This window comes from Pinus tabuliformis, chromosome 5_1 (genome assembly GCF_031772625.1).
Source record: "Pinus tabuliformis cultivar Carrire ecotype Pingquan chromosome 5_1, CPIR1, whole genome shotgun sequence".
In the NCBI taxonomy this organism is placed as follows: Eukaryota; Viridiplantae; Streptophyta; class Pinopsida; order Pinales; family Pinaceae; genus Pinus; species Pinus tabuliformis.
In genome coordinates this window covers 880170266-880185375 of record NC_142305.1, presented here as the reverse complement: position 1 = coordinate 880185375, position 15110 = coordinate 880170266, and the positions used below count along the sequence as shown (strand labels likewise).

Genomic DNA, 15110 nt, shown 5'->3' with positions numbered 1-15110 from the left:
AACCACTCACCTGAAGAAATTTCAACCTCCACTCCGGTTATCAGTTTTCCTTATCACTCCATGCATTTAGTTTTAAATCCAAGCATGACAAAAAATTTAAAATCTGGAAATGATAATATTTTTCTGAAAACACAAATTTAGAGATTTCACAACTGCTGAAATTACAGAAATAAAACACAGCAAAATTATGACAGCCACTCACAGAAAATGAGACAGTGATTTTTTATCAATGTGACTCTGGAAAAACCCCCTACAACTCTTGGGGAAAACTAGTTTGAGAGCTCTTCTTTATTTATGAAAATGCTTTTACAGAGAAACTGAAATACACAGTAAAAATTTCGGCAACCACAAATTACAACTTATCTCGATTTCCATGCTTGAAATCCACCTCGAAAATCGTGCCAATCAACAAACAGCCAAAACAGAATTTTTTACAGCAATAAAACAGCATTAAATGTTGTACGGCCAGCCTCGAAAAATGTGCCCAAAACTTGCTGTCCCTCTTCCTCGATTTCTGTGCCTTTCTCCTGCTGTACGATTTTTCCTTGGGATGCGTGCCAATAAATGTTGCTGCCCAGATTTGTTGAAATGTCTTCTTGTTGCTCTCCTTCACTTCCTCATTGCTCAGAAATTTTCTCCTTGCTCTCTCTTCTCTTTCTCTCAAATGCTCATGAAAGAATGAATTGATCTTTTCCTCTTCTCTTCTCCTTTTATTCTCTAAATGACCTTTTGGGTTACCCTAAGATCTAATGGCTGAGATTCATTTAGATCTAGGGATGAGAATAAATGTGCATTTAATTCTCATGTTCTATTTTTTAACCCACCCACTTAAATAAAGACCCACTTAGCCTTTTATTTCCATAGTCACTTTTTCACTTTTTAATTCTTCATTCACTTTAATAAAGTCACCTTTAAATTAGAATGTAACTTTACCACTTATAAAGTCACTTTTAAATTAAATTGACTTTACCACTTATAAAGTCACTTTAGGAGAAAAGTAAAAAAAAAAATTGGACACTTTTCCATTGGCCAAAGATCAAAGCCTTAGGGAACCACTTGTCCTCTGGTACCCAAATTTTAACACTCCCTCTTACCGAGGAAAGTGTTCCTCACCACTCCCATCTTGTCTCTGAAGTATACATGCTTGCCCTGTGGTAAGGCTTTGGTGAAAATGTCCGCTACCTGCTCATTTGTGGAAACGTACTCAAGCTTGATAGCGCCCTTTTGGACATAGTCTCTAATGAAGTGATACTTGATCTCAATATGCTTTGACCTGTCATGAAAAACTGGATTCTTCGTGAGTTTTATGCAACTCTGGTTATCACAGTAAATAACTGAAGGTCTCAATGCCTGACCAAATAGACCAAACAACATCTTGCGAAGCCATATGGCCTCACAACTAGCCAAACTAGCAGCCATATACTCTGCCTCAGCTGAACTCAATGCAACTGATTGTTGTTTCCGGCTGATCCACGACACAACTGCCGAACCCAACCCAAAACAACACTCAGAAGTACTCTTCCTATCTGAAGCACAACCTGCCCAATCTGAATCTATGTACCCTGTCAGTCTCTCTCCATCACCCTGTCTATAATCTAGACCAAAATCCATTGTCCCCTGCAAGTAACGAAGAATGTGTTTTGCAACCACCCAGTGCACTCTCTTGGGCTCACACATGAACTGACTCATAGTGTTAACTGCAAAACATATATCTGGTCGAGTGTTGACCAAATACATCAAACAACCAATCAACTGTCTATATAGAGTAGGATCCACCAACTCGGAATCAGAAGCATGAAGCTTCTTCCAGTTAGTGATCATAGGTGTAGACATGGGTTTGTAGTCCTCCATGTGAAATCTGCTAAGAATATCCACAATGTACTTCCCTTGTCCCAGGAAGAAATGCCCCTCCTCCTACCACACCTCCAATCCCAGAAAATAATGCATCAAGCCGATATCCTTCATCTCAAACTCTGAAGCAAGATCTCTCTTGCAGCCCTCAATGAATCTATCTGCACCAGTGATGATCAAGTCATCAACATACAACACCAGAATGAGAGGCTCCTCACGCACCACAATGAAGTATAGGTTCGGATCAACCTCACTCTTTGTGAAACCCAACTGCTGCAAGTATGTATCAATCCTTGAGTACCAAGCTCTAGGAGCTTGCTTCAGGCCATAGAGTGCCTTTTTCAATCTACATAAATGGGACTCCTTCCCATGCACCTCAAAGCCCTGCAGCTACTCAATATAAACCTCCTCCTTAATGAAGTCATTGAGGAATGCGGTCTTCACATCCATCTGGTGGATCTTCCAACCCATCTCTGTTATAATCGATATAATGGAGCGAACAGATGTATACCGAGCTACAGGAGCGAAGGTCTCCTCATAGTAAACTCCCTCTACCTGTGAGAACCCTCTCGCCACAAATCGAGCCTTGAACTTCTCGATGCTACCATCTGCAGCATGCTTTATCTTGAGAGCCATCTGGAAGTAACAACGAATTTACCTTCAGGCATCGGCACTACCTCCCAAACATCGTTCTTCATAATAGAAGAATACTCCTCCATCATGGCCTCTCTCCAAACCTGCTGGTTGGTTGCCTCCTCATAACTAGAAGGCTCGAAGTCAACAATGCTTGTTACCAATGCCATGTAACTACAAAACCGCTCAAGTGGTTTACTCTCTCTAACCTGTCCCTTTGGCCCAGCAACTGATGTGGCCTCGTGCAAGGTATCTTGAAGCCACTTGGGCTTCCTCTTCCCTGAGCATATTTCTCCCACCGAAGTGAAAGAATCCTCATCATCATCAAAAGCCTGAACTCCTGAAGGCCTGCCAACTGACCTCATGCCTGAATCTGTCCTTATAGATGCTGAAGTACCGTGCGAACTGTCCATTAGTGGACTACCCTATGAACTGCTCCGTGGACTACCCTACATGCTGCACGAAGAACCACCCACCTGACTCTGAGAGCCACTGCCCACTGATGGACCTAACACTGTAATCGATGTACCTCCTGATCCCTAACCACTGGATCCATGTGACTGACTCAACTGCTCCTGAGGGTCAGGTGACTCTAGATAATCTAACTCCCATGACCTCCTGAAAGCTCTCTCCTCGAACTTCACATCCTGCCTGACAACCACTTTCCTCTGCGCAGGAATATAAATCCGATAAGCTTTCGAGGTCTCGCTATAACCCACAAAGATGCCCTTGTCTGCAGTGGGTTCTAGCTTGGTCTTGTTCTCCTTGGAGACAGAAATATGTAAGGCACCCAAAGCTACGAAAGTGCCCAACATCAAGCTTCTTCCCTGAGAAAGCCTCCTCCAGAGTCACATTCCCCAAGGCACGATGTGGACTCCTGTTCTGCAAGTACACAGCAGTGTTGCAGGCTTCTGCCCACAAAAATAAAGATAACCCCTAATCATGAAGCATGACTTTGGCAGCCCCTGCAATGGATCTGTTCTTCCTCTCTGCAACACCATTCTACCGGGGGTAGTATGGAACTGTGAACTCCCTCCTAATGCTTGCCTCAGCACAAAAATCAACAAACTCACCAAGGGTATACTCCCCTCCATTGTCCAACTTGAGGACCTCGATCTTCCTACCTGTCTGGGCCTCCACAAGAGCTTTGAACTCTTGAAACCGCTTGAAAACCTCACTCTTGGTCTTCAAGAAATAAATCCAGGTCTTCCTGGAGTGGTCATCAATGAATAAAACATAGTACTCATAGCCACTCAAGGATACATGAGACATCCGACCACTCACATCAGTATGAATCAAGTCAACGATCCCAGTCACTCTGTTGTCACTGCTGGGAAAAGGGGATATGGCAAACTTCCCCATAGCACATCCTCAGCATACATCAAGGTGATCAGAACCGAAATCTGGCACACCAGTGGTGATCTCCCGCAATGTACCATGATACATATGCCCCATCCTACGGTGCCAAATCTCACACAACTCTGAACTGCTAGATCTGTTGTCGGTCCTGTCTCAGGTGCTGCTATTCAATGCCATCAGGCGCTGGAATGAGAACTTCTACACCTTGGCATGGCACACACCAATCTCTCAAGCTGAAGAAGTTGGAGTTCCCCTAGGATATATAAGCACCTGCCCTCTCCTGAACAACACATCATACCCTCTATCCTCAAGTGCTGAGACGGATATCAGGTTCTTCTTCATTCCAAGCACATATAGAACATCTAACACTTTCAAGGGAGGTTTGGGTCCCCTATCAAATGTCAATGTCCCCACACCCACTGCTCTAACAATGCTGTCATCACCAAGTACTACCTCCATATCTAAGTTGCAGGAAACGCAGGTACAGGGTCCGTTTCCGTACGGAAACGAAACGGAAACGCGTTTCCGCGTACCGTACGGCCTGGAAACGTGTTTCCGGCCGTACGAGCACGTTTCCCGAAATGGAAACGTGCCCGTACGGCCGGAAACGCGTTTCCAGGCCGTACGGGCCCCGTTTCCTCCAAAAAATCACTTGTTTTTTAAAAAAAAAAATTCTAATTAGTTTGTAAATTTTTTTAGGGTTTCTAAGCTGTTCTAGAAACCATTTCTAAAGTTATAAAAGAGCAGTGCCTCTCATTCTCTCATCACACTATTCAGCAAGGAGTTTCTCTTGGAGATTGGCAGTTGTTTCAGTGGCTGGTGTTTTGAGCATTCTGCTGCTTCTATTTTTGATGAGGATTGTTATGATGAGGATTAGTCTTTTGTGACTTGTCTCTATAGTTCTTGCAGCCTTATAGTCTTTATTGTACTTGCAGCCTCATATACTAATATAAATAAAGGCTGATTTTGGATTTTCCAGTTCCTATATTTTTATTTTCATTATGTGATGACTCATGAGTAAATGTGATCATTGTGATGTAAATTTAATCTTAATGTTAAAATGTTTAAGTAAATGTATCATTAATGCTTTATGATTGCACATATATATATTAATAATTTTTAAATGTTTTTAATATATATATATATATATATATATATATATCGCGTTTCCCCGTTTCCAAAATTTGGGGAGGTCGCGTTTCGTTTCGCTTCCGCGTTTCGTTTTGCTTCCCCGTTTCCCCGTTTCGTGCAACTTAGCTCCATATCAATATCACCCTCTGAAAGCTTTGAGAAGTACTCTCTGACTCCTGTCATGTGGCGGGAAGCGCCACCGTCAACATACCAAATGCTAGAAGATGCTCTACTAGTAGCGGGGAAGGCACACTCCCTTTGAACTTGTATGGCAGGTGATCCTGCACTAGTGGCCTCACAAGCTATGAACCCAAACTCCCGATCAAATCTCTCTGAGAAGCTCTCTATCTCTGCAGAAGCTGCCATGGGTTTGTCTTTCCCTTTCTTGTTCTTCTTCTCCGGACACACAACAGCATAGTGTCCCAACTTTTGACAATTCCAACATTTGACTTTGGAATAGTTCTTCTTCTTGTTCTGTTGCTTGCCTTTACCTTTGCTTTTGCCTCCACTGTTGGAAGCTTGCTTCTTTGCTCTACCCTTCTTGCCTCTTGCTAACAATGCCACATTGTCATCCTCCTCCACTTGTTTGGCTACCCCAAGATGGTTCTTTCTTATCTCATTTTGAATGCAATCATCCCACAACCTCTCCCAATCAGGAAGGTTTTCCCGTGCAACAATGCCATCCACAAAATTCTCCCAAGTCTTGGGAAGACCATTCAAAGCAATTCTCACCAACTCAGTGGGTGCAATGATCTCACCTACGACTGCCAACTCATCTCTCACTGAAGTGATCTTTGTGAGTTATGTTGTAGCACTGTCAGTGTCAACCATTTTAATGGCCTTCAGTTTCTCCTTTAGGACCATTTTTCTGTTTTCATTTGAGCTCTGGTAAAGACTGGTCAAGGTTGTCCACATCTCATGTGCATAAGTCTTTCCTCTCACATGAGGAATGACATGGTCTTTGATTCCTTCCAGAATCAATCTTTCTGCCTTAGCATTATTTTGGTTAAACTCTGTCAACTGTACAGGGTCAGCAAGTACTACTACTGGGTTCTGTGTGGTATTTACCATAATGCCCCAGATTTCTGCTTCCTCAAAGATGCTCTGGATTCTCTCATTCCATGCACTGTAATTGTTCTGCCCATCCCACCTGTCTTCAACTCTCAAACCCAAAGACATGTTTCATTGTCCTATCAAACTGAAATTTTCAAATCTGTGGTAAAGGTTTCTGTTTTCTATGTAAAAATCAGCTTGGTGTAATTTTCACTTTGCTGTTCCAAACTGCACTTTTCAGCCAACCAAGCTCTGATACCATGAAGAACTTTCAACCCCCACTCCAGTTATCAGTTTTCCTTATCACTCCATGCATTTAGTTTTAAATCCAAGCATGATAAAAATTCTAAAATCTGGAAATGATAATATTTTTCTGAAAACACAAATTTAGAGATTTCACAACCACTGAAATTGCAGAAATAAAACACAGCAAAATTATGACAGCCACACACAGAAAATAACATAGTGATTTTTGGTCAATGTGACTCTGGAAAAACCCCCCTACAACTCTTGGGGAAAACTAGTTTGAGAGCTCTTCTTTATTTCTAAAAATGCTTTTACAGAGACTAAAATATACAAAAAAAGATTCAGCAACCACAAATTACAAATTATCTCGATTTCCGTGCTTGAACTCCACTTCAAAAATCGTGTCAATCAGCAAACAGCCAAATCAGAAATTTTTACAGCAATAAAACAGCATTAAATGTTGTACGGTCAGCGTCGAAAAATGTGCCCAGAACTTGTTGTCCCTCTTCCTCGATTTCTGTGCCTTTCTCCTGCTATATGGTTTTCCTTGGGATGCGTGCCAATAAATGTTGCTGCCCAGATTTGCTGAAATGTCTTCTTGCTGCTCTCCTTCACTTCCTCACTACTCAGAAATTTTCTCCTTGCTCTCTCTTCTCTTTCTCTCAAATGCTCATGAAAGAATGAATTGATCTTTTCCTCTTCTCTTCTCCTTTTATTCTCTAAATGACCTTTTGGGTTACCCTAAGATCTAATGGCTGAGATTCATTTAGATCTAGGGATGAGAATAAATGTGCATTTAATTCTCACTTTCTATTTTTTAACTCACCCACTTAAATAAAGACCCACTTAGCTTTTTATTTCCATAGTCACTTTGTCACTTTCTAATTCTTCATTCACTTTAATAAAGTCACCTTTAAATTAGAATGTAACTTTACCACTTATAAAGTCACTTTTAAATTGGAATGTAACTTTGCCACTTATAAAGTCACTTTTAAATTAAATTGACTTTACCACTTATAAAGTCACTTTAGGAGAAAAGTTAAAAATAAATTTGGACACTTTTCCCTAGGCCAAAGATCAGAGCCTTAGGGAACCACTTGTTTTCTGGGACCCAAATTTTAACATCACCTTATGTTCACATACTGGGGTATGTACTCCACAAGGGAAGGTGAACCACTCACCTTGTGTCCACAGGCTACATCCATAGGGGAAGATGAACCACTCACCATGTGCTCATATAACTCCAAGAAGTACCCTACGCCCCCAGGAGCTCCCAGAGCTCAATGTTTAACCCAATCAAGATCCCTCCATATAGGGAATGTTGCTCTCTAAAGGCTAAGAATTTTGCCTTCCCAAAGGCTTTGTGAGGATATCAGCAACCTGACCATCCATCCATGGGAGCCTCATTGCTCCTCCCAATAGCATATAGATGATGGCACACAACTCACTAAAGAGCTTCTTCAAAACACACTGTCTTACAGCTAGCCATTCTAGCAGCAGTGATTTTAGCAATCCTTTGTTTCTTGTACATCCAGGATACCAAATCAAAAATCATGTTAAAGAAAATATTTAACTAACCTTACTCCCTCTCACTCAAGGAGACCACAAGCCTAAGCTTGTCTAATTCATGAAGGTGCCCCAGTGCCTATTCTGCACAATTTTCTTTCATACAACCAGACTCTCTCTGGTTTAAGGTGCATGTTGTAATACAAAGGATCCACCTAGCAACCTGCTCATCATGGGATCTAATAACCTGAAGAATTACCAACCAGCATGCCATGCTTCTGACAGTTTACTTCCATAGGGAAGTCCTTTGCTATAATTACTGGGAGGGTTCAATAGACAACTCCCTCTGAGACTAATGAGATAAAACATTCCTGCCAAAGATAAACTGCTCATAGAACCAAATGTCATAGACATACCTTTACTCCATCAGATGTTCATCAGATCAGGTTCAGGATACCTACTTCAATTTGTAACCATGATTCCTACTCATCTTCTTCAAGACCCAAAGGTAGCTTCATAGTATGTGCTTCTTAATTATAAACATCAACAATTCATGCAAGGATCTTATCTTCCCTCTGAAGCCTCTTCATCAATCAGGGAGACTTCAAATACATCCTTCTCAATGAAAATTTGAACCAATTCATCTCTCTTGTATACTGTTGTTCTAGTCAATGCAGGATCACACTGTATACACTATCTCAGTTCATCAGCTAACGGTAACATAGTGATCCAGTCAACTATCCAGGCCATACTGTAACTTTTGAGCACGTTAATGACTATAAGTTTTAGTGTAAGGAGGTCTACAAAGTCTGCATACTGCAGTAATCCAGACATCCTTGGTCCTTGCAACAGTCACATTCTTCTTTTCCATATTAGACAACCCATTCATACAGAGGTTCAAATAACAACCCTAGTTACACAGTATACTTATACTTCTGCGATTTCAATAGAGAGGAATACAAGAACTGTCATTTCTTTTTACACTCACACGGGCTACCCATACCATATACAATGATGGTTAATATGCTACACATCAACAACTATCCTTGAAGGGTTCTTAAAGGATTTATTTATAACTGCATACAATTTGTAGATCATTGACACAGTCCTCTAATGTATTTTCATTTTTCAAGTATTTGACACAGACCTTTGGTATATCAAAATATTATGATGCAAGTCTTTAGACTTCTGACAGAGCTTCTCTTATGATGATAAGAGATTATCTAAGAATACTTCAAACAAGATTGTAGTGATGATGCATAGCTCTCATTCCAATGATTTGAGAAGTCATCGATCTTTAAACTTAGTTCTCACATTATAGTATGTTATGCATGGAAACCTTTATCAAGCTAGGAACCAAGCAATATGTCAAGTTGAAAGCTCTTCAATCTTGTCACCTCTTTATTGCCAATGCCACTTAAGGTTTATGAAAGAGGGTCTTAACCAATCTTATTTGAGCAAAATGACTTCAAAAGACATATGCTTGAATCATAGACTTTCAATTATGCCTTATTCCATATTGACAGATATAGTCTTCAAGAGCGTTCAAACAAAAATTACTATTAGCATATACATACTTTATATTTTGGTAATTAGACATATTTACCAGTAGTTACTGCCCACCATAATTCATGGAATTCTTTGCATTCTTTATATTTCGGTAATTAGACATATTTACCAGGAATTACTGCCCACCATAATTTATGGAATTCTTTGCATTCTTTATATTTCAATAATTAGACATATTTACCAGGAATTACTGCCCACCATAATTTATGGAATTCTTTGCATTCTTTAGGTAGGAGTAAAAATTAAATATGTTGTATGTAAAGATTGTAACAACCCCAAAAATTTAACACTCCGTTGAGGCCTTTCTCCACCAAAGCTCTGATACCATGTTAATTTTTATGGTATGTTCTATGCTTGCAACAATTACTTCAATGTCTTATCATCATTGACAGTAATTGTAGATAGAACATCAACAATACGTACAAGAAGATATGAGATGATTTGATTACAACTGAGGGTCCCAATTATATACCTAGGTAGGTACCCATTCACGAATGGTCATGTCCTTGAAGACATGACTCTTCAACACTAATTATTAATTAATTATTCATTGTTTATATATATATATATATATATATATATAAAACAAAAAGAAAAAGAGTACAGTTATCAGTAGTAGGAAACTATCACAAGGGGTTAGGTTAATCAAAGTTGTTGCCAATGTTGTTGGACATTTGGCTCATTGTGTGCCAGCAAGTTCGAAGTTCAAATACCCTTGGTTGAAGTGCACTAGTCTACACCAACAGGTTTACTAGGGATGCAATCCACAAATGTGAGAAGCATTCCTTGGGTTTCCCAGCAAGGTTTTCCTCATTTTTTTTTTAAAAAAAAACAACAACAACTATTTTAATTTAGGAGGCATTCAGATTAGATGACACATATTTACTTATGTTTTAGTTTTGAAAGAGGGAAATTGACATTGAATTATTCAATAATTTTTAAATTTCCCAAAGAAAGTTGCACACATCCATCTTTTTACTATATAGTTTCACATCACCAAGGATGTTACATGGATGGGTTTATTCCACGAACTCCACATTCCTAATGATGGTCAAAGTAACATCTTATCTTTGACCAACAAACTAAAACTGAGCTCACCTACACATATTTATCCTTCAACCTTATGATACATACATTGCACAATCACCGATAGGATTTAATAGAAATCCACTAATTCAAAGGTTCTTTTGCCTTACATATACTCATTTATACATTAGATCATGATGATAAAACTTCTACAGTAATTTAGTTACTATACGCATTAAGCATAACATGTATAAATAAATTGTAGCAATAAGATCAATGAGATCGTGAGATTATTTTACGTTATAAATAAGTTAAGAATGCTAAGCATGCATTACGTTAAGAAATATTTATTTTGAGAATGCAAAAATCATATAAATGAAAGTATAACAAAGAACAAGGACAAAGATGCAACCTGTGTAATCTCCTTAAAGGCTTAAATGCTGAAAGCAGACTAAAAACTTAAGCAGCAAACAAAAAATAACTCAGTATATAACAAAGTCAAGAATTTGCTTTTCACCTTAAAAAATGAATTCCACGATGCACATTTGAATTATAGGCCTCATAATATTCTCTTACTGCATCTATAACAAATTGTGGTTTCTGTGATGTTGCAGCATTATCTAAATAGACTAGCTTTGAACCATTGACTTCCTGCAAGACAAATAAACCATGGACTAGTTTGTGATGCAGTTCTGAATCATGATACAATTTAAAAGAACACAAACTTCAGGACATAAAAATGATCACATCGCCAATATAGAACGACATAGCTTATTAGGCCCCTTGCCAAAAAAATTTCAATTAAAATATCATAAATTTACCCAGACAAACTAATAAGGAGATTGTCTGCAAACCCATAAAAAATTGGCAACCAAGTACAACCCCATAGTACAAACAAGAACAATTTGAAAGTGAATAAAACACATTAAGAGAAATTTTGTAGATGCTACTTGTCAAATTACCAAAAAAATGCACCTCCAACAAATTTATAAACTGTCCAATTGAAAACATACTAAAATAAAGAGCAACAGACTTTAACCAACACTCATCCAAACAAAACATAATATTATAAGAATAAAGGAAACAATCGAATTTGACATATCTCTTTGGTAACTATTAAATAGAAGGCACTAGAATTCTCTCAATGATATGATAACGTCATCAAATCTAAGAAATAAATGTGCCTAATAATCTTTCTAGTTTTGATTTGTTATCAAACTTGGATAATTAGCAACACTATGCTCTCTAGGCTAATAAAATCAGTTCAAAAATAAACATAATGTGCTTCAATATATTACATAAAAATATATATTCATAATAAAGAGTTCAGAAAAGAATACATAACAAAAGAACTACAAAGCAAACACAAGTTTCTGAGACATCCCAGCTAGAGAGGCCTTACTTGTGTTGAAAAATCAATAATGGTAGTTTATTACACTTATTTTCCTTAACGTTGATACTTGCATGTGAATCTTATTTATCTTCTTTATGTTCTTTAGTTAGATCTTATCATCAAACAATATCAAGAATGGCAATAGAAACAATAGAGGACATAGATATTAGGCTCTCGGCTAGGGCAAAACCCGGAAACTCTTCTCTTCTTAGAATCTGCTTTAAATGAGATACAAAGCCCCAAATCCTAGACCATGTCCTCCTCCAAGTACCAAGTCATCCCTCTAACAAGTCCTTCGACTCTAATCAACCAACTTCGACCTGCCAGCTTCAATTATGCAACTCGTCCAACAACTTTGACTCTGCAAATTCCTCCTTGCAACTTCTTTGGAAACCCTAATCCAACCTCCTCCTTAGACCTTCCTAGAGAAAGACAACTCTCCCAAGGTCAACAAGGTCAATATAGGGTTTCCTCCCTTCCAGCTACAAGATTTTTCACTTTGTCCTACTACAACTCGGACCTGCAATTTTGGCCTCCTTCTACAGCACCAGAAACCCTAGATCTTTGCATGTATGAGAGAGAGATAGAGCCCAGAAACAAGATATTTCATCCTTCTTCCTTCTCCAAGACCTTCGCTCTTCTTTTCTGCTTCTCCCAGCTTCAAATCGAACCCTTTCTTGATAGATCAAACTTGTGTGAGTGAGTGATTCCAAAAGAGGTCGAACTACTCCTTTATATAGCCTTCTCAAGGGGTTGAATTCCCTCCTTTAGAACAACTTCTTGATCCTAGGGCCAACTAGTACTTTGGAGCTTCCAGGACTTTCTAGACTCGAAAATAATTATTTTTACAAATATATTTTTGCCCAGAAGGATCTTATAAACATGATGTTGAATCCTTTAACTCAAGACAATAAATCCTAAGACCTAACAAACCCTAGAAGCACGAAGAACATACTTTTATCTAAAAGGCCACCAATAATGAGCATGAAACCCATGCTTTAATAATAATAACTTTTCTTTTCTTTTCTTGTTTGTTATATAGGATACATATCGAAATGAGTACAACAATTATGAAGATCGAAACTAGTTACATTTCTCAACACTCCCTCTTAACTAAGGAGGTATTCATAATAGTACAACTAGTACAACATCATATCTCAAATTGAAGAGTTCTCACAAGAAGAATCGGATTGATAAGCCATATTGTAAGCATCATCATCATGACCAACACTGGCCCTAAGGCCTAACTAGACAAGCTCTACTTTAGTAGAGTTTAGGCTTCCGTGATCCATATCAAGTTTACAAAAGATTCTTCGGCGCAGATCACATGAAACATCATTTGTCGACGCGTTTCGAACCAACCAGTGTGGTTCATCGTCAGGACAAGTTGAAGAAACAGATCCAGCTTAGCAAGTTAAATAGACAGAGCAGAGCCTCCACCGGCTAAAGAGACCAACAGCTACTTTTGACTAGGTACCTAGGTCAAAACCCTTTTTAATAATTAAAGGGAAAAAATTACCCTAGGGGAACCAAAAAATATAATTTAATGATAATAGTTAGTTAAAAATATTAAAAAATATAATTAAAGTATTAATTCATGATACTAGTTAGTTAAAATAAATAGTTAAAAAATTATATTTAAGGAAAAAAAAATTTACTAGGGGGTTTAAGGGATTGGTCCCCCTAGTAAAAATTTTTTTCCTTAAATATAATTTTTTAACTATTTATTTTAACTAACTAGTATCATGAATTAATATTTTAATTATATTTTTTAATATTTTTAACTAACTATTATCATTAAATTATATTTTTTGGTTCCCCTAGGGTAATTTTTTCCCTTTAATTATTAAAAAGGGTTTTGACCTAGGTACCTAGTCAAAAGTAGCTGTTGGTCTCTTTAGCCGGTGGAGGCTCTGCTCTGTCTATTTAACTTGCTAAGCTGGATCTGTTTCTTCAACTTGTCCTGACGATGAACCACACTGGTTGGTTCGAAACGCGTCGACAAATGATGTTTCATGTGATCTGCGCCGAAGAATCTTTTGTAAGCTCTACTTTAATCAAGAGCATTATGCTAAGAGGCTTTACATGTGATACTGCACTACCTCTACAAGGTACATACCCCATTCGAATGTCTACAAGGTATGTCCTTTTAGGACTATTCTTATCTTGGATCTCCAATCCTAAGTCCTCAAAGAATATCGGTCCTCTTCGACCACTCTTCTCTTGGATATTTGTCCCATGCTCAAAAGTGTCAGTACCTTTCATTTCTTAGATGCTATATCCTCAAGGAAACCACAGATGCTTATCCAATCCTTCGTCATTCTCTCTTCATCACTTGAAGAGGAGAATGCACATGTGATGTCCAACATCACTCCCTCTCAAACCAAGAGGACATCCCTATTCTCCCTTAATCTTGAGAATAGAACCTTGCTCCTATTCAAGGAGACTCCTTTGCTCCCTCTTAAATCCAGAGAAGATTTCCAACTTCCTTTCCATTTGGGAAGTCACCATCACAAGCCTTGCAGCGTGTCTTCATAAGAGTAAATGCTACCATTTCTCCATAGTTGCTCAGCTCCCTCTTTCCTCTGTATCATCGAGCTTTCTTTCTTTCAGGGTATCATGGAGCCACCTTCTCTCTTTAATCTTGTGACAGGTTCCAAGCCAATCTTCTTGCTCATCACTTTCTTCTTCAATATGAAGGCATTACATTGACTCCTTCCAAATTTCAAGTTGATCATAGCTTCTTCTTGAAAGTGATCTTTCTTTGACCTTCAGGTTATCTCTTACACTGCTACCTTTTAATCCCAAGATTTCCACATCTTGGCTTCATAGTTGCCAGGTACCAAATATTGAACTTCCCTCAGTAATCCTCATACATTTTCATTCATACAGTTGAACTTGCCTCAACTCTCATCATGTATCCCTGCAACATTCTACTAGGTAGCCAAAATAATATGTTAACCAGATAACCAAATCATAAACAAATTAGACTTAACTTACCAATATGTTAACCAGATAACCAAATCATAAACAAATTAGACTTACCTTACCAATATGTTAACCAGATAACCAAATCATAACCAAATTAGACTTACCTTACCATGATGACCTTCTCATCAACATACTCATTGATCATCTCCACTTGAAACTTCCTTCAGGCATCAGAGTGCCCAAAGATCGAATTTGATTACCAAGTTAGTACTTTTCTTCTGAAGACTATACGGATGTTAATCATTACTCACATATTCTAGAGAAAGTCTTAATCTTTTATACATCCTTAAGTAAGTCAAATCATATTCTTTTCAAGCATCATATCCATATGACCCAACTTTCTTTCCACAAG

At 38.3% G+C, this 15110-nt stretch overlaps 1 protein-coding gene across 1 annotated transcript in view; it reads right to left on the bottom strand.

Annotated features, from left to right (window-relative positions):
- Positions 1–15110, bottom strand: part of CPNIFS (chloroplastic NIFS-like cysteine desulfurase) — a 367346-nt gene that overhangs the window by 285714 nt on the left and 66522 nt on the right. Inside the window, exon 2 of the mRNA XM_089433058.1 lies at positions 10892–11025. Within this exon, the coding sequence (XP_089289184.1) occupies positions 10892–11025 (134 nt within the window). The remainder of the gene's footprint in view (positions 1–10891; positions 11026–15110) is intronic.